Source organism: Marmota monax, unplaced genomic scaffold (genome assembly GCF_021218885.2).
Source record: "Marmota monax isolate L192 unplaced genomic scaffold, Marmota_monax_Labrador192_F-V1.1 WCK01_AAM20220418_F8-fsc00122, whole genome shotgun sequence".
In the NCBI taxonomy this organism is placed as follows: domain Eukaryota; kingdom Metazoa; phylum Chordata; class Mammalia; order Rodentia; family Sciuridae; genus Marmota; species Marmota monax.
The window spans coordinates 3,035,485-3,058,920 of record NW_026695223.1 but is presented as its reverse complement, the minus strand read 5'-3'; the positions used below and the strand labels follow the sequence as shown (position 1 = coordinate 3,058,920).

Here is a 23,436-nt window from a genome sequence, read left to right as displayed (position 1 = left end):
CTTCAATTTTTTTTCTAGCATTATTTTCTTTTCTCTGATTATAAAAGCATTACATATTTATGTAAAAACTAGGAAAATACAACAATCTAACCGCCTTCAGAAAAATCACAATCTATGTTTTTGGCTGTCTTTCCATCTTTTGTGTGTGTGAATATCCACAAATATATAATTTTCAAAAATTAGCATCAAGAAGTACATATAATTTGTAACTTCTTTTTCTAACATAAAATATCATAAGCATCTGTTCATGGAAGACCCTTTTTCTATAAGCCTGTGGCCAGAACTCTTAGGAGACCCTGAGAAATCCTGAATACTGAGGCTTGGCTTCATTCATGTTTGAGGTTTCTGTGCTTCCTACAAGGTCCCTTTACAGTGTTCCAAAGATTGAAGCAACTCAGGGGCTGCACTGGTTCAAAGTTTATCAGCTAACCAGTAAATGGCTTTGTGTTCATGGAGATACATCTGACCAAGCCGAATTATGAAAATAGCTACAAACTCTTATCATGGGTTGAGTCAATTAGAGCTAGCTGGTGAGGTCATTATGAGTTAATCATAAGCAAGGTCAGTGGGCAAGGTCAACCTGTGACCAACAGTTTTCCATGACCAGCTTAACAGATGTCATTTTCTACAGTAAACAACTCAAGTTGCAGTGTTACACTTCGGTACTTCTTGGAATGAGTGACACACTTCAAGCAGTGCTACGGGAAAGGGCTCTCCTCTTCACAGTGAGTTAGACAGCCTCATGACACAAGACCCCAGATGAGTGTAGATTTGACTTGCCATGAACAGGCAGCCCTCAGAGGCCAGCTCAGTGCTGTGTTCTATAAGGACCCGAGGCAACAGCCAGTTTCAAGTCCCTTCCTTAGAGTTGAGGCCTCGGCTTGTGCTTCAGTTCACTTTCTAAGTAGACACTGGAAGAAAGAGTATGAAGCTTGTATATTTTTGTTTCCATGTTAAAAAATACCAGGCTAGAAACTTCTTTCCTTCATGTCTGCAGTGCTGGGGATGGAACTCAGGCCTTGCACATGCTAGGCCAAGCTCTACCACATCCCCAAGCCTAGGACTTTCTGATCCACCCATGTAAGTTCAGGAAAACCAGGGCATGTGTGCTCTTCCTCGTTGGATTATTTGTGTCTGCCTTGGTCACATGGTCCCCTCCATGGGACCCCCAGACTAGTGATGCTGGAGACTTCTGATAACACTCTCCTCTCTGAGATCTGCAGTGGAGTCCACTGATAAATGTTCTTTCTGTCTCTCTGGGGCCAGATCTGGAACACCTTCTTCAATGGGCGCTATCTGATCCTACTCATGGGCATCTTCTCCATCTACACGGGCTTGATCTACAATGACTGTTTCTCCAAGTCTTTCAACATCTTCGGCTCCTCCTGGAGTGTCCAGCCCATGTTCAGAAATGGCACATGGAAGTAAGTTTGTAGAACAAGATGGCTCACTCATTGGTCATCCGGATAGCCCCAGCAGCTGTCCTCATGGTCCAGAAAGTTCTTAACTGGCACTGCTTAAGGGCACACCTCCAAATTCAGTCCATAATTTAGTTTTGGGTACAAAACCTGAACCACTTCTTCAGTAACTATGCTAGTAACTGTATGCACAGAAATATCTTTTATGATTCCAGAACCATGTTCCAGGTGCAATTGGGAAAACGAGTGGTAGGGATCATAGAAGAAAGCCTTCCTGGAAAAGATGGTGGCATTTGAAGCATACTGTGCCATGGTAGAGGCTGGAGGTAGAGTGGAAGGCCAGCCTCAGCAACTTAGGCATTTTGGAATGAAGACTTTGCTTTAAGAAAAGCCCCGACAGATGTTGAACTATGGTCTCAATTTCCAGTGTTCAAGGCTCCATACTCTAGCAGAGCATTTCCTTTGGCTACTCAGGACAGCTTGATTTCAATGTTAAAAGCAAAGAGGGAGACGTGAGTTTTGCAATGCCAGCTTCCTGTATTTGCCTGTGTCTGACAGAGTGGGGAGGGAATGGGTGTTGGGGGGTGAGGGCAGCTAATGAGGTCTGGGGGCTGCAGGAAAGTGGGACCTGGAAGCCCTCTGGATCCCAACAGCCTGCACCTCTCACATGAACCCCACGGTTGTTTTAGCAGCTAATCAGATGAACAGTCACCAGACTGGAAACACAACACTTCAGGAATGTGGACTCCTAATGGGGAGGGAGAAAGATTTTAGAGTTTGAGAGAGAGGTCAGTTTGAGGAACTGGGAGAAAACAGAAGAGCCCTGGAGGGTAGTGGACTACAATCAGAAATGTCAATCAGAAATGCTGACAACCTCGTGATTCTTAGGCCCCACCCACCCACCGTACTGGAACCGAGGGGCACTTTACACTGAGCTACATCCCCAGCCCTTTTTCAGTTTTATTTTGAGACAGGACCTTGATAAGTTGCTGAGGCTGGCCTTAAGCTGGCCTTAAACCTCCTGCCTCAGCCTCCTCAGCCTCTCCAGTCGCAAGCTCTTTAGGGAATCTACGTGGCATGAATCACATGGCTGAGACACTCTCAGTAATTCATGGCTGATTTGCAAAACTACAAATCATAGGTGACGTTTTCCTAACATCAGTCTGTCCGGCTTCTTTGACTCAGTGTAAGGTTTCCTTGTCTGGTTCTGGAACTTCCAGTTGACAGGAAGGACTAGAAGTGAAGACAGAGGTGCACATTGTCCTGCCTCTCCAAGCCTGGGATGATTATAATATTTCTATTTAAGGAAATTCAGGGGGTTCTAAAGCATCCCTTTTAGTTTCTCTGATGGACCTAACTTCCTATAGGAAAGAATGGGAATATTAAGATAAAGAAAAATGAAGGATAAAATTGAATACAGATAGCTAAGTCTGTATTTTTTTAAAATTATAATTAATATCCTGAGGAGATGCCTAGGAGAACTTGTAAACAGAGAGGAATTTTGAAATGTATTAAATCCACATAATCTCACCAAACTTCCAACATGAAATTTCATTTCCCCCAGAGTATGATTGTGAAAGGTCCTTTTTAACTGGCTGGTGTCACTCTGTAGATGCAGGTAGGACTGCGGCTCTCTTACCCATGTGCAAATGACCTCTTCCCAATTCAAGTGACTCTTCAGTGACTCTGGAGCCTGGCCTGAGAGACACTCAGCCACATGCCCAAGTGTTGTTGATAGTAAAAAGCAGAACCTCACTGTCAGGTAGGCAAAAGGACATTGCAGTCATCCATCCAAACTGAAGTACTCAAGCAAGCTGATTTTGGTCCCTAGCCACAGCCTGGGTCTTGGGCCTGCTTCCTTGTAGTTGACCGAGTCCCTCAGCTGAAGACCTGAGACCAGGAGCATGCCGTGGTCATTGAGTTGGGTGTACCCTGGGAGTCTGGGGTATTTCAGGAAGAGGGGTTAGAAGGACTGAGAGGATCTGGCCCAGGGTAGGATGTGGGGCCATCTGGTCATCTTGTGGTTTGACGAGGTCCTTCTTGCCTGTGTGCGGGTCTGACTTGTTTTTATCTAACTCCATCATAGTCACAGGTGGCCTGGTCTGAGGCTGTGAAGTTGTGTATGTTCAGCAGGAGACACTATGGCTTAGCTGAGTGCCTGGGCAGTTCCCTCCTGTCAGGGGTAGCTGTGTCCAGAACGGTTCAGCAGGGCCAGCTGCTTTGACTGTGTATCGAGGGCCTGGGCAGCATGGTGAGGTGTTCTGATACCCCAGATGTTATTGAAGACACCCAGCACCTTATTTTTTATTTTTTGGTACTAGGAATTGAACCCAGGGGTGCTTTACCTCTAAGCTACATTTCTAGTTTAAATTTTTCTTTTTTTAAAAAAATTTGAGACAGGGTTTTGCTAAATTGCTGAGGGTCTAAGTTGCTGAGGCTGGCCTCACGTTTGTGATCCTCCTGACTCAGCCTCTAGAGTCACTGGGATTCCAGGTGTGTGTCACCATACCTAGGTTAAGACCCCCAGTGTTTTGTTGCAGAAGGGAGGGAATTTATTTCTGAGCAGCCTGTGGAGTTCATTATTTCAAATACTCATTCCTAAGGGCCCTTCCACAGAGGCGTGCTCTTATAGAGTTAACCTCTAATGGTCATGTCCCCTGGAGTCTTACTGAAGGGTTACAATCCTGTTGCATTTTATGATCTGGGCGAAGATGGGACACAGGTTTAAAGACGTTCACTAGGCTCAATACATTTAGGGCTGAGGTCACAGAGGTGGAAATCTGTGTGTGAGAAGTCCATTCATCCTTCATGATCAGCCCAGCTGTCCCCTGGGGAGACTTTCTCTCCTATATGCTCCCAACATCCCTTCCCCTCTCTCTTTTATTTTTTTTAATTGCCCCTCTTTTTTGATTCCCTACAGTTTTAATTTTTGTTTTGTTTTGAACCCTGGGGCACTTACCCACTGAGCCATCCTCAGCCCTTTTTTGTATTTAGAGACAGGGTTTTGCTGAGTTGCTTAGGGCCTTGCTAAATTGCTGAGGCTGGCTTTGAACTCGTGATTCTCCTGCCTCAGCCTCCTGAGCTGCTGGGATTACAGGTGTGTGCCTCACATTTTCATTTTCTTTCTTTCTCTCTCTCTCTCTCTCTTTCTTTCTTTTTTTTACTACACCCCGATCAGTTCTTTGGAAACTTGGATGGTGAGCTCCTTGGGGGGCAGAAGGTAACTTCTGTAGCCTTGGCTCCTCAGACAGGCTTGGCACATAGCAGGTGTTCCATACCCATGCCTGAAGTGATTCAATGAACAAAACTGTTGACTCCTACCAACAGCTGGGCTTTGGTTGACCTGGAAGTTCATGACTGATGGGGCTATCGTATTTTTTTCCATTTCTGGTTGATTTTTTTTTTTTAATGTTTTTCCCCTTTCTCTGTAGCACTCAAGTAATGAAGGGAAATGAATATTTACAGCTGGATCCAGCCACGCCAGGAGTGTATTCTGGAAATCCATACCCATTTGGGATTGATCCGGTAATGATGTCATCTTGGGTAACATATTTATGATGCACAATGTGTTGTTGAGAAGCTGTCTGAATAGAGGGAAAGAAGGCACCAGAGCCTGTCAAACTAGCAGACTCATGTTGAGATAGAATATTCTGCTTTGAGGTTGTCCTGTTTTATTTTGTTTTGTCTTTGCAGCGCAGGGGATGGAACCCAGGGCTTTATGCATGCTAGGCCAATACTCTACCACTGCCCTGCACCCCAGCCCCCATGCTGGAGGGGACACACAGAGCTGGATTCAAGCCAGTGCCCTAGCTGTATCTCTTCCCAGCCCCTGGGTCATTTTCCACACAGTTCCTGAACATCGCTTCTTTCTCCATCATTTATTCCACACACACAAAATGATAGAATCCTTAAAAAGCCCTTGGTTGCCTGGAAACTATGCCTATTAGATAAGTGAGTAAATGGTTTGGCTTCCTAGTCAAGTTTCCTGCTTTGCATTTTCTTGCAATGGGTAACATCTTTCTTTTTCCTAGAAAATATGGATTTGCTTTTTTTTTTTTTTACTGCATATGATTGATACAAGTTTTTTTTAAAGGTATACACTTCCTTTTATTTGTTTGTTATATATTTCTCAACAAACTAGATGTGAGCCAAACAAAACAAAGGTGTTTCCTTGCATAGCCTTTATTGTTTAGTTATTGGCAGACACAACATCTTCGTTTGTATGTGGTGCTGAGGATCGAACCCGGGCCGCACGCATGCCAGTTGAGTGCGCTACCGCTTGAGCCACATCCCCAGCCCCTTGCATAGCCTTTAGATATAAAGGAGTTACTAGCTGATACACATGCCTGTTCATACAAAGCCAAGCTCGAGGGTCCAGCGCACACTGCCACCAGGTGGCAGCCTTGTGCTCCAAATAGGAGAAGTGTAGACTTGAACTTGGCAAATGCTTCTCAGTTCTCTCTGGGAGAGAACCTGAGACCTCAGTTTTGATTGCCAACAGTCGAGAGTAAACAAATGCCCTATAAAAATGGCTCTCTAATCTCTTCCATCTGGGGTAGTCTTTTCATTGTTCCCAGGCTCTCCCACTATCTTCCCACCTGCCTACCCTTAGAAAAACAGAAACATTGCTCAGGGTTTGTCTATATTTGCCACTCAGAAGCACTAGCATTCTCAGTTTTATCAGGAGTAAAATCCCTGAACACTGGTTGGTAACCTGCAAAGTGTTAGAAGCCAATTTGGGTTTTCATTTTTCTAAACTGGAAGGCTTTATTTGTGGTCAAAGGAATGTCCCTATCAATAAGCAGGCTGAGGAGGAGCCTAGAGCAGGAGGAAGCCGTGGTCTCCTCCTCTGGATCCTCATTTGCTTGGATCTCATTGTTTCTATCATCCTTCCCAGCCCACGTCTCATTTTCTCATTTGTAGCAAATCCTGTCTGCTCAACTTACTCCTCAGACAGAGTGGGGCTATGTGTTGTTAGAAAAGGAAGAACAACAACAACAACAACAAAAGATAAAGGAAGAAAAAAGGGTAAAAGAGAAAGTGGGACATTGAAAATGATCAAAAATTTTTCCTAGTAACATTTAGAATTTTGAGAATTTGGAGTCTTGGGCTGGGGATGTAGCTCAGTGGTAGAGTACTTGCCTAATATGCATGAGGCCTTGGGGTCAGTCCCTAGCATCACTAGAAAAGAAAAAAGAAAAATTCTGATCATTTTATCATAAAATAATACATACTGGCTCACCCCTCTATCCCAGTGACTTGGGAGGCTGAGGCAGGAGGGTTACAAGTTTGAGGTTAGCCTGGGAAACTTAACAAACCATTTTTTGAAATACAATGAAAAGGGCTGGGGATATAACTTAATGGTAGAATGCCCCTGGATTTAATCCCCAGTGCATACAAACAATTTTTTTTTTAAATTTTAAAAATAAAATAACATACTTATAAAAAATCTATATAGTACAAAATATTATAAAGAAAATCAGAAGCTGATTTTCTTCTTCTCCTGTTCCTGCAATCCTGTGTCTCAGAGGTAACAAAATATTCTGTGCCTCTGTCAATACTTGTGTTACAAATTAATGAAGGATTCTTTTTTGCATGATGTAAATTTCCATGGTACATTTACTAACTGTGTCAGCATCTCTTTGTGAATCAAATCACAAAATATTTGGTCTTTATTATAACTGAGAGGCCTGAAAATGTTTCTAAGTATTTGCTTATCATGGACACACAGTCGTTAAAATCCCATGCTCTGGAATCAAAGTGCCTGGATGAAATCATGGCTTCTCCCTTTACTTGCTTGTGGTTTTGAGCAAGTTATCATCTCTGTGTCTGTTTCCTCACCTGTGAAGTAGATATAATAACAGCCCTAACTCCTAGGACTGCTCAGCAGGTGATAGGGTTTTTACAGATAAACCCCCCAGAGCAGTCTGGTACATAAACATGGCAAATGCTCCTTAATGTGAGTTCTGTTGTATATTTTTTTGAGGTATATAAGTAACTTAATCTTCCTGAGATTGTGTATATCCATCCCATAGAGCATTTGTTAGAACTCAATGAGGTGAATTCATCTAAAGAGCTTTGTGTGTGCTTGGTACTTAGCTATGAGCATCTTATCAGATTTGGCAGAATCTCCAGTGTGCTGGTAACTCCCACCCCCATGCTGAGTGATACTGTAGGAATGGGCCAACCAGGTGGGTGAAAGGCAGTGGGCAGAGGGCAGACCTGGCACAGCTCAGATGCCAGGACTGATGACGAGGCTAGAGAAGACCCCTGTTAGAGGGTCCCTTCTGCGTCCATCCTTACCAGCTTCTTGGGGGTTGTCCAGCTGGCCGCTGCTCAGGATGTTGCAAAGAAAGAATCAGTGATATGAAGGTCCTGCCCTGTTTATGTGTGTGTGTGTGTGTGTGTGTACACGTGTGTGCATGTATGCACATGCATGTGTTCATGTGTGCCTATGTGTATATGCCTGCACGTTAGAGGAGGCAAGATGGATGCATATTAAGGCTTTGTCTACTTGGATGTTGGCCGTCAACAGAAGCAGAGTATTTTGGAGGAGAAAGTTGTTCAGAGGGGAAGGTGAGAGGCCCTGTGATTTTGTTACCTTTGAGATACAGCATTGCAAACCCTGAGGCTGAGTCTAGTAGGAAGTTTGGGATATGCCAATGTGGGGTCAAGGGCAGGCGCAAGGTCTTGGAGTCTTTTGTATAGGGGTAGGAGTGGAGACCACAGGAGAGTTGAGGTTTCTGTGAGAAAGAGGAACTTAAGCGTTGAGGATCATTATAACCACTGTGAGACCCTAACTAGCCCCCCAACTGCTCTGGGTACTTGTCTTGTTTATCAGTTTTATTTTGGGCTGGGTGGGTACACATGTCCCCCACCTTGCAAGCCTGGACAGGTGGAGAAGGTAGGAATCATGTCTTACCCATAGTGCTCATAAAGATTGGCTGTAGGAGTGGCTCCTTGAGAAGGGCCTGGGAAAAAATGCTTTGTAATAGAAAGTGCTATAGAAATTCAAAGTAATGATGATGCACACCCATAATCCCAGCTACCCAGAAGGTGGAATCAGGAAGATCACAAATTTGAGGCCAACCTTAGCAACTTAGCAAGACCCTATCTCAAAATAAAAAGGGCTGGAGATGCAGCTCAGTGGTAGAGCACCCCTGGGTTCAATCCCCAGGACCACACACTCACACTCACAAGAAGTGGATATTGAATACATCCTGGGCCAGGGATCTACAAGCTATTATTAAGGGAACTGAGGCAAGTTTGAGACCTCTCCTTAGTGTTTCAGTTAATCTTTTCGTTTAGGACAGGGGAAAAGTCATATAGGATTCTTCTCCCTTTTTTGCTATCAGCAACTTGATATTTTATTAATGGCGCTGATGATTTTGGTACTGTGGTCACCTAGTTGCGTTGATAATGGGCTCGGTCCTTTCACTTTCCGGAGCCTAAAAGCATGAGTTCTCAGAACAACTCCTGGGAGAATCTCGTTGTAGCCCCAGCTCCAGTAGAACTTCTAGACTCTCTCTCACGTGTTTCTTGCCACATTTCTTGTTCCAGATTTGGAACCTGGCCTCCAACAAGCTCACATTTTTGAACTCTTATAAAATGAAGATGTCGGTCATCCTGGGAATTGTCCAGATGGTTTTTGGTGTTATTCTCAGCCTCTTCAATCACATGTGAGTTTCCTGATTCACCCTCTGATCACACTGATGATGTGGGGAGGTGGGGCCACCAGCTTGGCCCTGCACCCCGGGTATAAGCCTCCTTCCTGTGGACCATGCTTCCCTGTGTGTCTTGCCAGGCAGGGGAGCGGGGTGGCTGGAAACAGCGGCACCTGTTTGTGCTGAGCAGAGTCTGTTGAAATTGAGCACACCCCCCGCCACTTCAGAAATAACTAAAGGCTCAGCAAGAGGCTGAGAAGCATGCACACCTGTACCCCCTAACCTGAGAGGTCCAGGCTGGTGCTAGTCAGGCTTAGCTCCCACCCAGTGGGCCAGGGGGGCCTTCTGGCCAAGGTGCTCTTGAATTCTGCCCTCTGGAAGCCTCTCTGCCCTTTCTGTGTTCATGTTGGTCCGTCTATTTCTTTCTATTTCTCTCAAGATCCATCACTGGAAAGCTTCTTCAACTTATTTGTGCTGAAAGTATAAATGTTGGAACATAACTTCAAATGTACCTGTTCCGTGTACCTCTTGCAGACATGGCATCTGACTTGAAGTCACAGAAATATTCAGTGAGCAAATTAACCAGCACCCTGTTACTGTTGTCAGCTGACAGTGCTGTGCATGTGGCCCACCACAGGTGTTCAAAGGCCCTTTCTGACCTCTCTTGGGAGCCCCCTCTTAGCCTTGCAGGACTCTCTCTTAGAACAGGGACTGGCAAACTTTCTTTGTAGAGGGCCAGAGAGTGAATATTTCAGCCTTTCCAGGCCGTACAATCTCAGTTGCAACTTCTTCCTTCTGGGTTGGTGGCACGAGAGCAGCCATAGATGTGACCTAAAGGAATGCTTGTAGTTATGTTCCCCATAAAACTTATGTGCACTCCAAGGTTTGAGTTTCATACAATAACATAACATATTCTTCTTCTTTTGTTTGTCTCCTCCTACCATTAAAAAATGTAAAAACAACAGCAAAAACTTAACTTCTGGGCTGTATAAAAACAAGTGAAGGACTTGATATGACCCATGGGCCATTTTTTGCTGACTTGTCAGAGCATTCGTGGGAAAAAAGCTTCCAAATCCCGATTATTCTATCCTTCTGCCTTCAAGTGTGTTCATGCGAGCCGGGTCTGCATGGGAAGCTGTGGCCAAATCACCCCTCTCTTCATGACTCTCAAAGGTCAATCTAAAGCATGACCTTTGCTTTATACATTGCCTTCTAGACCTGGGTTATCTCTGAGTCTTTTGTGCAAAAGCACTTCCCATATTTCCTTGCTCCTCTTTTCTGTGCACCCATGAGTGCTGCTCGCCTGGGGAGTGTGGCGGTTTGCCAGCCGTGTTCAAAAAACAAACAGACATCTTGTCTTTGGGGAGTATACTGCAGCGAGAATGTGCCTTCGATGTTCTTTCTCGTATGTCTGTTCTCGACCCCCAGATACTTCAAGAACACTGTCAACATCATTCTGCAGTTCATCCCTGAGCTGATCTTTATCCTGTGCCTGTTCGGGTATCTGCTTTTCATGATCATTTTCAAATGGTGCCAGTACGATGCCCATGTGTCCCAGCATGCCCCCAGCATCCTCATCCACTTTATCAACATGTTCCTGTTCGACTACGATGACCCTTCCAACGCGCCCCTGTACAGTCATCAGGTACTTCTGCTTTTCAAGAATCCTTCTTTCATGTGCTTGATCATGTCAAATCTCTCTCATAGTCTTTGAGTATGGCAGGGAGCAGTTATTTACAAGACTGCCTTAGCACCAGGGAAGAAGGTAAGCTTAACTTTCAAAAGGTTCATATTACAGGAGTGTACAGGCGCTGAGAGTTTGTGTGGCCCCAGTCCTTCCTGTTGGGGTAATAGGCGAAAGGGGTTATTGCTGAGGGTGGAAAACTGAGTGTGAAAAAAAAAAAGAAAGAAAATAATCAGCCTGCTTCAAACAATAAAATGCTCAAGAGAGCACCTTAAAGTTTAATAATCTTGTATCTAAAAAGCAAACTCTAGCTAAGGTTCACAAGAATAGAATCAAGAAGGGAAGTTCTATAGAGCCCTTGCAAGGCCTGGGTTCAATCTCCAGAACTGCAGGAAGGAGAAGGAGAGGGAGGGGGAAGGGGAAGAGGCAAAGAAAGAGGAGGAGGAGTGGTGGGGGAGGAGGAGGAGGAGGAGGAGGAGGAGGAGGAGGAAGAGGAGGAGGAGGAGGAAGAGGAGGAGGAGGAGGAGAGGAGTGGAGGCGTGGGTGGAGAGGAGGGGGAGGAGGAGGGGAGGAGGAGGAGGAGGGTGAGAAGGAGGAGGAGGAGTGGAGGAGTGGGGGGAGAGGAGGAGGAGGAGGAGGAGGAGGAGGAGGAGAGTTGTTCCTTTGTTCACACTGGTTCTCAGTTTCTGGGAAGCTATAAGCCTGCCTCGTTGTTGTTCTCAGTTCCACGGCAGCTAGAGATTTTTTTTTTCCTTCACTTTTCTGCTTTTCTTTCATGGACAGCATGTTCCGACAGTTGGATTTTATTGCTACTCTGATGTCTCCTGTTTCTTTTAGACTCTTAATCAGCTTAATACAGCCGTCCGTCCCTCTGTGTTCATGGGGGGCTGATTCCAGGACCCCTCACCCCCTGTGGATATCAAACTCATGGGTGCTCAAGTCCCTTCTGTAACAAGGTGTGGTAGCCACACATAGCCTACAGACCTCCTGCTGCATATTTTAAACATCTCTTGATTACTTATAGTACCTGATGCAATATAAATGCTGTGTAGATAGTTGTTATACTATTTTGTTTAGGGAATAATGACAAGGAGAGAAAAGTCTATATATGTTCTTTTAAAAATATTTTTGATCTGTCGTTGGTGAGTCTGTGGATATGGCACTTGCAGATAGAGAGGGTCATGTGTATTTTATTTTGAAAAAAGTATAAATGTCCCATCCATCAGACCCAGACATGAAAAGAACACAGTAGTTATTTAATAACACAAATAGTTCTTTTTCCCTGGCTTCTCCCAGTGATTAACGCAGTAGCAGAGCGCGCCCGCAGGTTTTCACCAAAGGAGGACCCGCTTCTTTGCTGATCCCTCTGGGTGGAGCTCTGTGGCGGTGCCAGGTGGCGCTTTGGGGTAGAGTCCTCCAGAGGTTGCTCTGCTGGGTGTCCTGGTTAGATGTGACTTCACGCTCCTCCCTGGCCACGCACATGAGTTGATTCCTGGCTGTTCTCCTCCTCCCCAGAGGCATCAAATAAGAAGAGAAATGCCTCATGATGGGTTTTTGTGAGGAATGATTTTATGAAATCTGTGAAGAAGTTTGCTCTGACAGCCCCGTTGCTGTACCGCGGTTGGCTGTGTTGAACACAATGGTAGCCTTGAGCCGCCCCAGAGTGCTGGCGTGCATAAGTGTTCTTCGAAGGATCATTTGCTCAGGATTGGAGTAAAAATGGAAGTTTACCTGGATTTCCCAGACTAGTCTCTTTCAGGCAGAAAACGAGAGTGGCCAAACATTTCACGTGTTAACTGCTTTCATGAAGCCCAGGATCCTCCCTTAGCCTAATGTGTTCCCTGTACTGCACAGTGGTGGCTTTTCCAACTTTTTTTTTTTTTCTTTTGGTACTGGGAATTGAACTTGGGCACTCAACCTCTGAGCCACATCCCAGCCCTACTTTGTATTTTATTTAGAGACAGGGTCTCACTGAGTTGCTTAGTGCCTCACTTTTGCTGTGGCTGCCTTTGAACTCGCCATCCTCCTACCTCAGCCTCCTGAGCCGCTGAGATTACAGGCGTGCACCACCATGCCTGGCTGCCTTCCCAACTTTTTTGGTCTCAAAAACATTACTGGGACTACTAGGCTGTCTTCCCCTCTCCCGAGGACTAAGATTCATCATCTCCATACAGTTCAAAGTTTCTGTAACCTCATTTTGGGGTCATGCAGCTCCATGTCCTTGCCCTGCCTGTCTTTGGATGTTAAGCAGGGACAGCGACACTCCTGCCTATACCTAGCCAGGTGCTTTTTGCGTCATCAGGGGAAAAGCCTTGTTACAAACAGGGACACATGGCAATGGGCAGCTTTGGGTGCAGGAGGTAGGCTGGGCAGGCCCGAAGCTGATCCTCTTTTGAGCATTTAAAACGGCGCGAGATGGAAGATTGAACAGATAGTGTTCCACGGTTGTCCAGGTCAATCTCGTTAGCACTGGGGTAATGCATCAGCTGTCTCCCAGCCTGCACTGCGGGCGGTCAAAACAGCAGAAGCAGCATGAAGGCTCAGGAAAATGCTTTTTCTTTTCCTTCACTTCATTCCAGACCCTTTCAGCATCCCTGACCCAGCCCTGGGGACACCTGGTTCTTTTGTCAGTCCTCACAACTGGGATCTGGAGTGTGTGTGAAGAAAGAGGTGGGGACGGGAGGATAGGAAAGGAAATAGGCAGCAGCCGGCCCGTGGTGGTGCACTGTAACCCCAGTGGCTCAGGAGGCTGAGGCAGGAGGATCACGAGTTCAATGCCAGCCTCAGCAATTTAGTGAGGATCTAAGTAACTTAGCAAGACCCTGTCTCTAAATAGCTGGGGATGTGGCTCAGTGGTTAAACGCCCCTGGGTTCAATTCCTGGAACCAAACCCCAAATCAAACCCAAAAAATGCAGCAGGACGATAGAAGGGATCTCTCCTGGGACTCAGCAGAGGCCAGAGGACCACGGAAGCCTGGCTCCAAAGTGAGCTGTGGGAAACCACCACCAGGACGCAGTGGGTGTCCTGCCCCCGGGGAACTGGCCTACTGTGAGGAAGAAAGGCAGGTGGAGGTTGTGGGGAGCTTTTGTATTCTTTATTAAGAGAAGGAGCAAGAAACTTTGGATCATTTTCTAGCACTGAAAATATAAAATCACTGATTGAAACAATGTGAATGAAAGGACTTGGTTACTATGGAGTGACCGGTGGGTCATGGGACTTGCAGTTTTCATCTCAGTCCAGGGAACAGGTTAAAGCATCAGGAGAAGAAAACAGAGCTGCCTCTGTGAGGGGTCTCACAGCACTTCTTGTTTTAAAGGCTGGTGACGTGTGGTGTGAGTGTGGATAAGGGCTACATAGAGGGTAAAGCAGATCCAGCTTCCTCCCTACCCCAGGCCGCGGGCACCACAGCACTGACATTTCTCTATCTGCAACAGGAATATTCCAGATATGAAGTTGAATAGACATGAAATTCTTTAGATCTCTAAAGTGCTCCTGAAATGACCCATGTGGACCATTGTGATCGTGTGAAGTCGGTCTGTGGTTACTTTAAAATGAGAGGGTCTCATCATTTTGGTCTTGCAGCGAGAAGTCCAAACCTTCCTCGTCATCATGGCGTTGATTTCTGTGCCGTGGATGCTTCTGATAAAGCCGTTCATTCTCAGAGCCAACCATCGGAGGGCCCAGGTAAGGGCTGGGTTCACTCACCCACTGTGGTTGCAGTGTGGCTTCTTGGAAGTGGAAGTCTAGGGTTGAGAGAGAAGCCTGGGGTTCTGTGGCCTGAGGGATATGGGTGTTGTCCAGGGACATGCTTCCTTCAGGAGAGACACACCTGGGCCCTCTTTGTCCCCTGCCTTCTAATCCTCTTATTTCCAAACACGTTAAATCTTTGTTCCCGAAAACTTTGCTCACGGAGTAGGTGTGCTATCTAGCGGTAATTAATGTTTTTAAGATACTGAACTTTGTTGTCTTAATAGTTGAACACAGGAGAAATTTACTATAGTTTTACTTTTGAAATGAATAGTAACCTGGGCATGGTGGTACATGCCTGTAATCCCAGAGACTCAGGAGGCTGAGGCAGGAGGATTGCAAGTTTAAGGTCCATCTCAGCAATTTAGCAAGGTCCTAAGCAATTTAGGGAGACCCTGTCTCAAATTTTTAAAAGGCTGGGAATGTAGCTCAGAGGTAGAGCACCCTGGATTCAATCCCTGCTACAAATATATAGAAAGATTTTACCACATTCTGTTGCAGATTGTGTCAGGGAACTAGAATAGTAAGGAAATTCAAAAAAGTCAGTCTTATTAATTGGTGATTTTCCTTCTGTGCCAAATACCATTTCTGCCTACTTCCTCCTTTTGTCTAAATGGCTCCTGAGCTTCAGATTTACCCAGGGAATGAAAAAGATTAATATCCACCTGAAGCAAATAGGATTTAGGAAGATTAACCCTTCCCAGGGGACATCAGAGTCTAGCTCTGACACACTTGTGCTGTTTGAGATTATTCTCTGCTTTCTCCATTAGAGTAAAGGCTCAAGTGGAATGTGCTAAGATCACATTGCCCCAAGTGGCTGTAGATATATTCATATTAAATCCTACTTTTCTAAAATCTGTGTTGGATATTGACCTCAAATATAATTCATGAGGGCTATGGATAGGGAGAAAGACTGAGAAAAGAACACTTGTTTGTTATTTGGTTAATTGGGAAGAGACTAAGGTGGTGAAGGGAGGTTGCATGATATACAAATTCAGAGTTCCACGCTGATCATCCAAGTTCTTATGAGGATTTATTTATCAAACTAGGAGGCCAAACATATTTTATTTAAGAGTTTGTTGGTTTGACCCAACAATTGTAACCCAAAGTTACAATTGATCTATCGGGTGTGTTTTAACAGTAGGAAGGTTCTTTTGCACACAAATCACTTTTCTGTAAAGACTGTGCACAGTGTGGCTATGGAGGAAATCACATGCTCTGGCTTCAGGTGGTCTGAAGCCCAGTTGAAACCAGGCCCAGTTGAAAGGTGATTATACCTAGATTTTACTTTCCCTTGACTTTTTCCTTTCTTTTTAAAAAAGTATATTTGTGTTGGAAACTTATAAATATTTACACAAATGGCATATGGACTTTCAATTTTACCCCTGCCCAGACCCCTGCACATATTAGTTGCAGAAAGAAGTAAAGACATTTTAAAGCCTAATTTGCAATACTCCTTCTATGAAATTGTCCCGGAACAACTTTGGATGTGGGACATTCAGCTCTATAGTAACTTGAAAGGACTATAGGTTGAGCATCCCTAATCTGAAAATTCAAAACTCAAATTGGTGCAGGATTGGAAATCGTTGAGCTCCAACATGACATCATAAGCAAAAAAGCCTACACCTGACATCACACTGTGGATCTCTGCCAAAATGCAGGTGCTCTGAAGATACCAATAAGTTACCTTCAGGCTACTTAAATCAGGTGTATTTAAAACACAAATGAACTTTGCATCTAGACTTGAATCCCATCTTTGAAATATTTCATTATATAATGCAAATATTCCAAAATCTGGAAAAATCAAAATCTGAACTACTAACTACTTCCAGTTCTTCTTTTTTTTTTTTTTAAATTTTATTTTAGTTGTAGTTGGACACAATACCATTATTTTATTTTTATGTGGTGCTGAGGATCGAACCCAGCACCCCACACATACTAGGCGAGCACTCTACTGCTGAGCCACAACCCCAGCCCTGAACTACTTCCAGTTCTAAGCATTTTAGATACATCTATATTGCCTTTCAACTTCAAGGTGCTACCAGGCCCAGTTGAAAGGTGATTATACTTAGACTTTACTTTCCCTTGACTTTTTCCTTTCTTTTTAAAAAAGTATATTTGTGTTGGAAAAACGTATTACCATCTCTTAAGTTTGCCCATAGAAAACTAGCTGTTTGAGTCACAGACTATGTCAAAGTTACAATTGATCCATCGGGTGTGTTTGTTTTAACAGTAGGAAGCTTCTTTTGCACACAAATCGCTTTTCTGTAAAGACTGTGCACAGTGTGGCTATGGAGGAAATCACATTCTCTGGCTTCGGACGGCCTGGGTTTGATACTGATTCTCACTGACTAGCATTACTAACGGTGTGATCTTGGGTACCTTTCTTAACCTTTCTGTGCTAGTTTGCTTCTTTGTGAAATAGGGTGATAATTATGCTTATATGAAATCCTTTTGGAGGGTTAGCAGGATAATACAGAGTTTAGATCAGTATCAGATACACAGCTGACTTTCAACGGGAGCCTTTATTTTATGCAGTACTGTTATGATTCTAAGGGTGTGTTTAGAACTCTCTTTGTTTCCTTGCTTGCTGATAGCTGCAGTCATTAATGATACAAGAAAATGCCACAGAGGACATTGAAGGTGGCAACTCCAGTCCTGCTGGCCAGAAGACTTCTGCGGGTGCCCAGGAGGCTCAGGACGACGAGGAGGAGGTATCTTAGAAGGCTTCCCATTTTGACAGATTATGGGAATGTGATCTTGTCCTAACAGTCACTGGGGTGTGGGCACTGACCCTGGACACAGGCACTGAGCTAGGAGGCTCTGGGACCCTGCTGGCCTCAGCTCTGTTGCCCCTGAGTCTTGGAAGGTCCCAGGGAAGGAGGACTATCTGAGAGGATCAGAGCAGCTGTTTACCAACCCATCTGCAGGTATTTTAGGATTCTGGCCAAGTACTGCCCTGTCTGAAAGAGTGGGGGGTCTAGTGGAACAGAAGGGCCTACCTGGTGCTGAGGTCCCCTGGGAGTCCACCACATTTACTCTCCTCTGTCCCATCAGTGCCCCTCAAGGACAGCAGAGCCCTTTCTAGCCTCAGATACTGAAGTCTGAAGTGGATTATTGATTCGCATTGTCTTCTCCTATATAATCATACATGGCGGCCACAGCCTCCTTGTTCTGCCTCCTCTCTGCCCACCTCGACTCTGGTCACTTATCTCTACCCTTATCTGCCTCCACATGAGTCTGTGCACTGTGTTGTTCTCATCCCTCCTGCCCTGTCCCTGTGGGATGCTGTCCACATTTCCTCAGATGAGTCCCAACTGCAGTTTTCACTTGGAGCTCCTTCCCATGAGGCCAGAGGTGCCATAAATGGCTCCATTCGTGGTGGTGATTACTTTAAAAATTACTTAAACAAATGGATGGTCAGTTAGAATGAATAAAAAAAGGATGGTGGGAAATCTCCCCCACAAGTTTCCGGAGACGGAGAGTAACCCATGACAGTGGTTTTGGTGTCACTCCCTCTGTCCGATGTGGTGGAGTGTTTTGGAAGCCAACCCACCCAAGTCCCAGCCTGCCCAGGACAACCTCCCTCACCTGTTCTCCTCCAGCCCTCAGTGTATTCCCAGGCAGCTTCCTCCTGCCACCTCCTCTTCCTCTTGCCACCTCCTCACTGGCTGTCCTCGTTTGGTCCTCCTTAGCCTCTCACGGGCTCCTTAGCCTGGGTTCATCAGGCTTGGTCTCCCTCCCTTGGCCCTCCTTCCCTTTTAAGCACCTCCCCTACCAGGAGTTGGCCAGATTCAGCTAAGAGCACAGTCCTTCAGACGGCCACCTCGGACTCCTACCCGCCACAAGATGAGGGTCACCAGAAGCACCCTCTCCTCAGACCAAGATAGGTGAACCCCTGAGACTCTTCCAGGTTCAGCACTTTATAGAACAACTCACAGACTCAGGAGGCTGCTGCACATGACAGTAAATTTTGTTGTAGCAAAAGGATGCAAATCCGAGCCAGGCAGAGGCAGAGACGCGCAGTGCGGGATCTAGGGACGGGAGATTCCAACGGTGAAGCTTCTGTGCCCGAGGGACGCCTTCCTCTCCCGGCACTGATGTGTGACAACATGCACAGGGAGGACTGCCAGCCCGGGCACCTCCCTGGGGACTTCAGTGCCCAGGGTTCTCCTGGGGTTTCATTATGTGGACATAACCCCAGGGGGCTGCTGTCCTATCTCCCTCCGGACCCTGGAGATCGGCCCAGCCCTCTAGTCACATGGCTGGGCTCTCTGGTGTCCATCAGGCACCCACCGTGAGTAGCAGACGCTCCACTAGTGAGATGCCGCGGGTTTAGAGGGGCCCTCCCAGGAGCCAGGCCCAAGCCAGGCCCACTCCGTTATCTTGACTCTACCCGCTCCATCCCTGCCCAGCCCTGCGCCTTTGGTTCCACAGAGCAGTTTCCACGGCTGGGTGGAGGGGCATTGCTTTTTTTGGGTTCTCTCTATTACTTGGGACATGGTTGACTGTGGCCCCGTTTCTTTTCTTCCTCATCCCTGAAAGAAGATGTTTCTGGAGGCTGAGAGCGCCTCCTCCTGTGACCCGTCCCTTGTTGAGTTTCTTGCTCCTCCATGGATGTCCCGAGTGTCTGTGCCTCGCGGGGCTTCTTCTGCTGAGTTCCAGTTCCACCTTTCCCGCGTGCTGAACCATTCTCCCATTTGGCCGCTGTCGTCAGAAGCTCGGCCCACACGAGGGTCAGCTGCTTACCTCCTCCCTGCTCTCTCCATCGCTGAGGTGCTGTTCTTCTGGTCACCAGAGCTCCATGGCCTCAGAGCACTGTAGGGCCCTGGCCCCAGCTGGATGGGAGGGACAGTGTCCCACTCCCATGTTTGCTGTGTGTCCCGGTTGCTGCTCCTCTATCCTGGGCTGTGCTGGCTGCCAGCACCTTCTCCCTGCTGGGCTGTGGGCAACTTGAGGCGAGGTCAGGGCCTGGACTGTTTTCCCCACGTGTCAGCGTGATGGAAGGCAAACAAGCCACTGTGGCTTCCTGCCACCCTCTCACCTCGGGTCTGAGGGACTGAGCCAATCACCACATCGGCGTTTTTGCCCACAGGCCGTTCTTCTCCAGTCCACGAACCTGCCAGCTCACCTCCCCCAGGTGTCTGCTCACCTCCCCCAGGTGTCTGCTCACCTCACTGACTCCAGGCCGACTTCTCAACTCTCCCCAGAGCTTGGCCTTCCAAAAACTTCAACCACCAGGCACTGTCTTTGGGTTCTTCACCTAAACAAACTTCCATTTTCAGCCACATTGATCCTTCTTTTAGTTTCTCCGCTGTCACTGGGAAACGTCACCACACGCTTACCCTACCTTACTTTGTCCTAGTTTTCCTCAAGTATTTTTATTTCCCTGAGTTAGCCTGAAGTGTCTCAACAGCAGAGCACACACCTTGTTCATCCGAACCTCGTTTGCAACACCTTTCATGGGCAAGGGGAATGGAGAGGCTGGACAATAGGCACCAAGACACAGAGAGAAGACATGAGCTGTAGTGCTCCACAGCAGGGACAGTGACTGCAGTCCACAGGAGCCTGTTACCCATTTTATGCAGAACTCAAAGAGAGGAGCTCGAAGGCTCCAAAGATGCAGGACTGGTCAGCAGGCAGAAATGCTCATTACCCTCCCTCACTCAGCACATGTTGTATACATGTGTTGAGATATCAGACTGCCTGTCTTGCAATAATTGCATATGTACAATTATCAAATCAATCACAAATTCAAAAAGTGAAAAATAAGATTTTTTAAGGTTGTTGATATGAAAAAATAAAAGAAGAAAGTACTTCATAAAATTTTTAAAAATTCTCTTTCAGTTCAACTTTGGAGACATCTTCGTCCACCAGGCCATCCATACCATCGAGTACTGCCTGGGCTGCATCTCCAACACGGCCTCGTACCTCCGGCTCTGGGCCCTCAGCTTGGCTCATGCACGTGAGTCAATCTCCCCTGGGAGCTTCATGCAGCATACTCGAAGGCAGAAGTGCCTTCCCTGAGTCACTTGTGGTGTGTTTGCCAGAGGAATGCTGTTTTAATATATTTTACCATGTACTTATGATTCCCTAATCAATTTAGTGTAGTTTTCCACATTTTGAGTTTACATGAGTAGAATCCTGACTTGGTCAGCTTGGGCTGCCATGACAAAATGCCATAGACTGGGAACTTAAGCAATGGAGAATTATTTTCTCACAGCTCAGGAGGCTGGAAGTCCAAGAAGAGGGTGCCCACATGGTCGGGTTCTGGTGAGGGCTCATTTCCTAGCTTGCAGATGGCCACCTTCTTGGTATGTCCTCCATGGAGGGGAGAAAGAGAGTAAGAGCAAGCTCCCTGCTGTCTCTTCTTATAAGGTCACTAATCTCATCATGGGAATCCTTTTCACAATCTCTTCGAACCCTCATCACCTCCCAAAGACCCGTCTCAAATACCATCACATTGGAGGTTGGGGCTTCAACCTATGAATCTGGGGAAAGATATAAATATTCAGTTTCTAACAAGTCATGCTATGTGCATTCTGTGTGTGTTTGTGTGTATAAATCATATGACTTGGACCCATTCATTTTCCTGCCAATAACTCTAGTTTGCTTACTTCCACTGGTGACTCATATGCCACCATGTATTTCTCTGGTTTCCTCTTGAGGGTAACCCCGCCGCTGTGAACAAAACTGCAGACAATCTTTTACAGGTACCCTAGGGCACATGTGCATGAGTTCTCCATCTGAGTGGAGTTGCAGATTTACCATGATTGCATAGAAATAATCTGTGTTTACGAGATAGACCCCATGGTTGAGAATGTGTCTCTTGTATCTTGCAGAACTCTCTGAAGTGCTCTGGACCATGGTGATGAAGACTGGCCTTCACCAGGAAGGCTGGGGAGGACTCATCGGGGCCTTCATCATCTTTGCCGTGTTTGCTGTTCTGACAGTAGCCATCCTTCTCATCATGGAGGGCCTCTCGGCTTTCCTGCATGCCCTGCGGCTGCATTGGTAAGGACAGTCTTCCTGTAGAAGCTCAGGGTGGTGTAGGGAAAGAGGGCAGGCTGACAGTTTCATATTCCCACCTGCTGCATGATTTTAGTGACTTGCGTACCTTTTTGCAACCTTAGTTGAGTTGTCTGCTGGGATAATATTAAATGATGACATAAGACACATTTCCATATATACTGGCTGCCCTATAATAAATGTTACTTTTCGTTCACTCCTCTTTTAAATATTAAACGCACATTTAAAATAAGTGACTTGTCCAAGCACAGATGAGATGACAGGTCTGACTTGGGTTCCTAGACTGTGTGCCGTGTCAATCTGGATGTTTGCTGTGGCTGCCGAAGAGGGGAGTTATAACCATAGAACAAGCTACTCGATGCCAAAGTGGTACCGCAGTGAGGAAGGTGCTCACAGGAAGCCCTGGGTGTTTACAAAATGTCCCCAGAGACTATCGGTGGACACTAAGCTGAGGATGCCATGCATGCCCTCAAACCACCCACACTGTCCTCAGCTTACACTGGTCTTTTCTATCCCCCTCTATGGTAGCTGATCACAAGAAAAGTTCTTATGCTTCTGCAATCAGTAGAGAGAATGCCCTGCCTCCATAGCCACGTCATTTCCCTCCATGCCACTGGGAACGTGAACTCTGAACATCACAAAACACAAATGATGGTCTGTGGTATTCACTCTGTAAGTTATAGACGTACAGACCTGTTTCTCCCACAATAGCACAGGCCCCACAATCGGGAGTCAGATGGCAACAGAGGCCATGCGTGACCTCAGGAACAGCGAGGGCGTCTTTGCTTGTGATGGAGGCAGAGTCAACATGGGAAGAGCTGCCAGTGTTGTGGTCCCTGAGGCCTGGAGGAAGTGAGGCGGGGGGTGGTGGTCAAGAGAAGGGCTTAAAAACCACCAGGATTCCCATGGCAGCCATCAGCCGGGGAGACTCCCCAGCAGGCCTCTCTGAATGTGTACTTGATTTTCTTCCTGCTGCGTGCTGACCTCCAGCTTCTTATTTAATCCCCCTTTTTCTCATCCTTCCTCCCAACAACAGGGTGGAGTTCCAGAACAAGTTCTATGTCGGGGCTGGGTACAAGTTTTCTCCGTTCTCCTTTAAGCACATCCTGGACGGGACAGCTGAGGAGTAGGCTTTGCCTTTACCGCCTGCACCCGTGTCTGTGCCAATAAAGAAGTTCCATCCTGTCTTTGATGTCAACCCATGCAAAGCCCTCAATGGAATGATTGTTCTCTGCCAGCCGGAAGCGTGGAGCTATGTGTTTTTTGGTCATAAGCCTGGGGATTCCATGTGACTTAACCACATCACAGAGGAGCTCCTCTCGAAAATCATTTTGACTTCACGTGGGGTTGTAATTATCGAATAATAAAATGATTGGGAAATGAGTGGGGATGCTATACAGATATCTTCTTGCAAAATTTAAAGTATTATATTCCCCAAAACAAATATATGGGCCATTACTTTTTCTTAAGATGTCTTTATTTGGAATTACCGTGTAACAATAGCATTGACAATTATAGGCCAACACTGAACAATGGAGTCGCACAGCTAGTCCCAGAGAAGGATCATGTTCATTTTTCTCCCTCATTTCCCTCTTCCTCAAACACCTTTTCCCCTTGTTTAAGGCTTAGCATTACAAGCTTAGGAATTTTCTCATGAATTTTCAGATGAGGAAGAACAGGTAATGTTCTCTCTCTGGGCGGGGCAGGGGGAGGTTGTCCCCAGGAGTCACTCTGCATTGCTAAATCCTGTGAAATGAAGCGTGACAATGTGGCACTGCTCATGGGTGCCATTTACCACAGGTGCACGTTCTGCTGGAGTAGCTGCAGAAAGATGGATATGCTCTGGAAACTTCTAGAAAGTGTGTACCAGGAGGGAGACATGGTTACACAGTC

General features: G+C 46.2%; 1 protein-coding gene across 7 annotated transcripts in view; it reads left to right on the top strand.

The window, feature by feature from the left end:
• Atp6v0a4 (ATPase H+ transporting V0 subunit a4) overlaps positions 1-22,926 on the top strand; it is a 63,584-nt gene extending 40,658 nt beyond the window's left edge. For all 7 annotated transcript variants that reach the window (XM_046434219.2, XM_046434220.2, XM_046434222.2 and 4 more), the window contains 9 exons: positions 1,267-1,424; positions 4,850-4,943; positions 8,979-9,097; positions 10,511-10,727; positions 14,350-14,451; positions 17,112-17,228; positions 20,362-20,479; positions 21,357-21,528; positions 22,580-22,926. In XM_046434219.2, coding sequence (XP_046290175.1) covers positions 1,267-1,424; positions 4,850-4,943; positions 8,979-9,097; positions 10,511-10,727; positions 14,350-14,451; positions 17,112-17,228; positions 20,362-20,479; positions 21,357-21,528; positions 22,580-22,673 — 1,191 coding nt within the window. In that variant the 3' untranslated portion in view covers positions 22,674-22,926. The remainder of the gene's footprint in view (positions 1-1,266; positions 1,425-4,849; positions 4,944-8,978; positions 9,098-10,510; positions 10,728-14,349; positions 14,452-17,111; positions 17,229-20,361; positions 20,480-21,356; positions 21,529-22,579) is intronic.
• Positions 22,927-23,436: the final 510 nt, after the last annotated feature.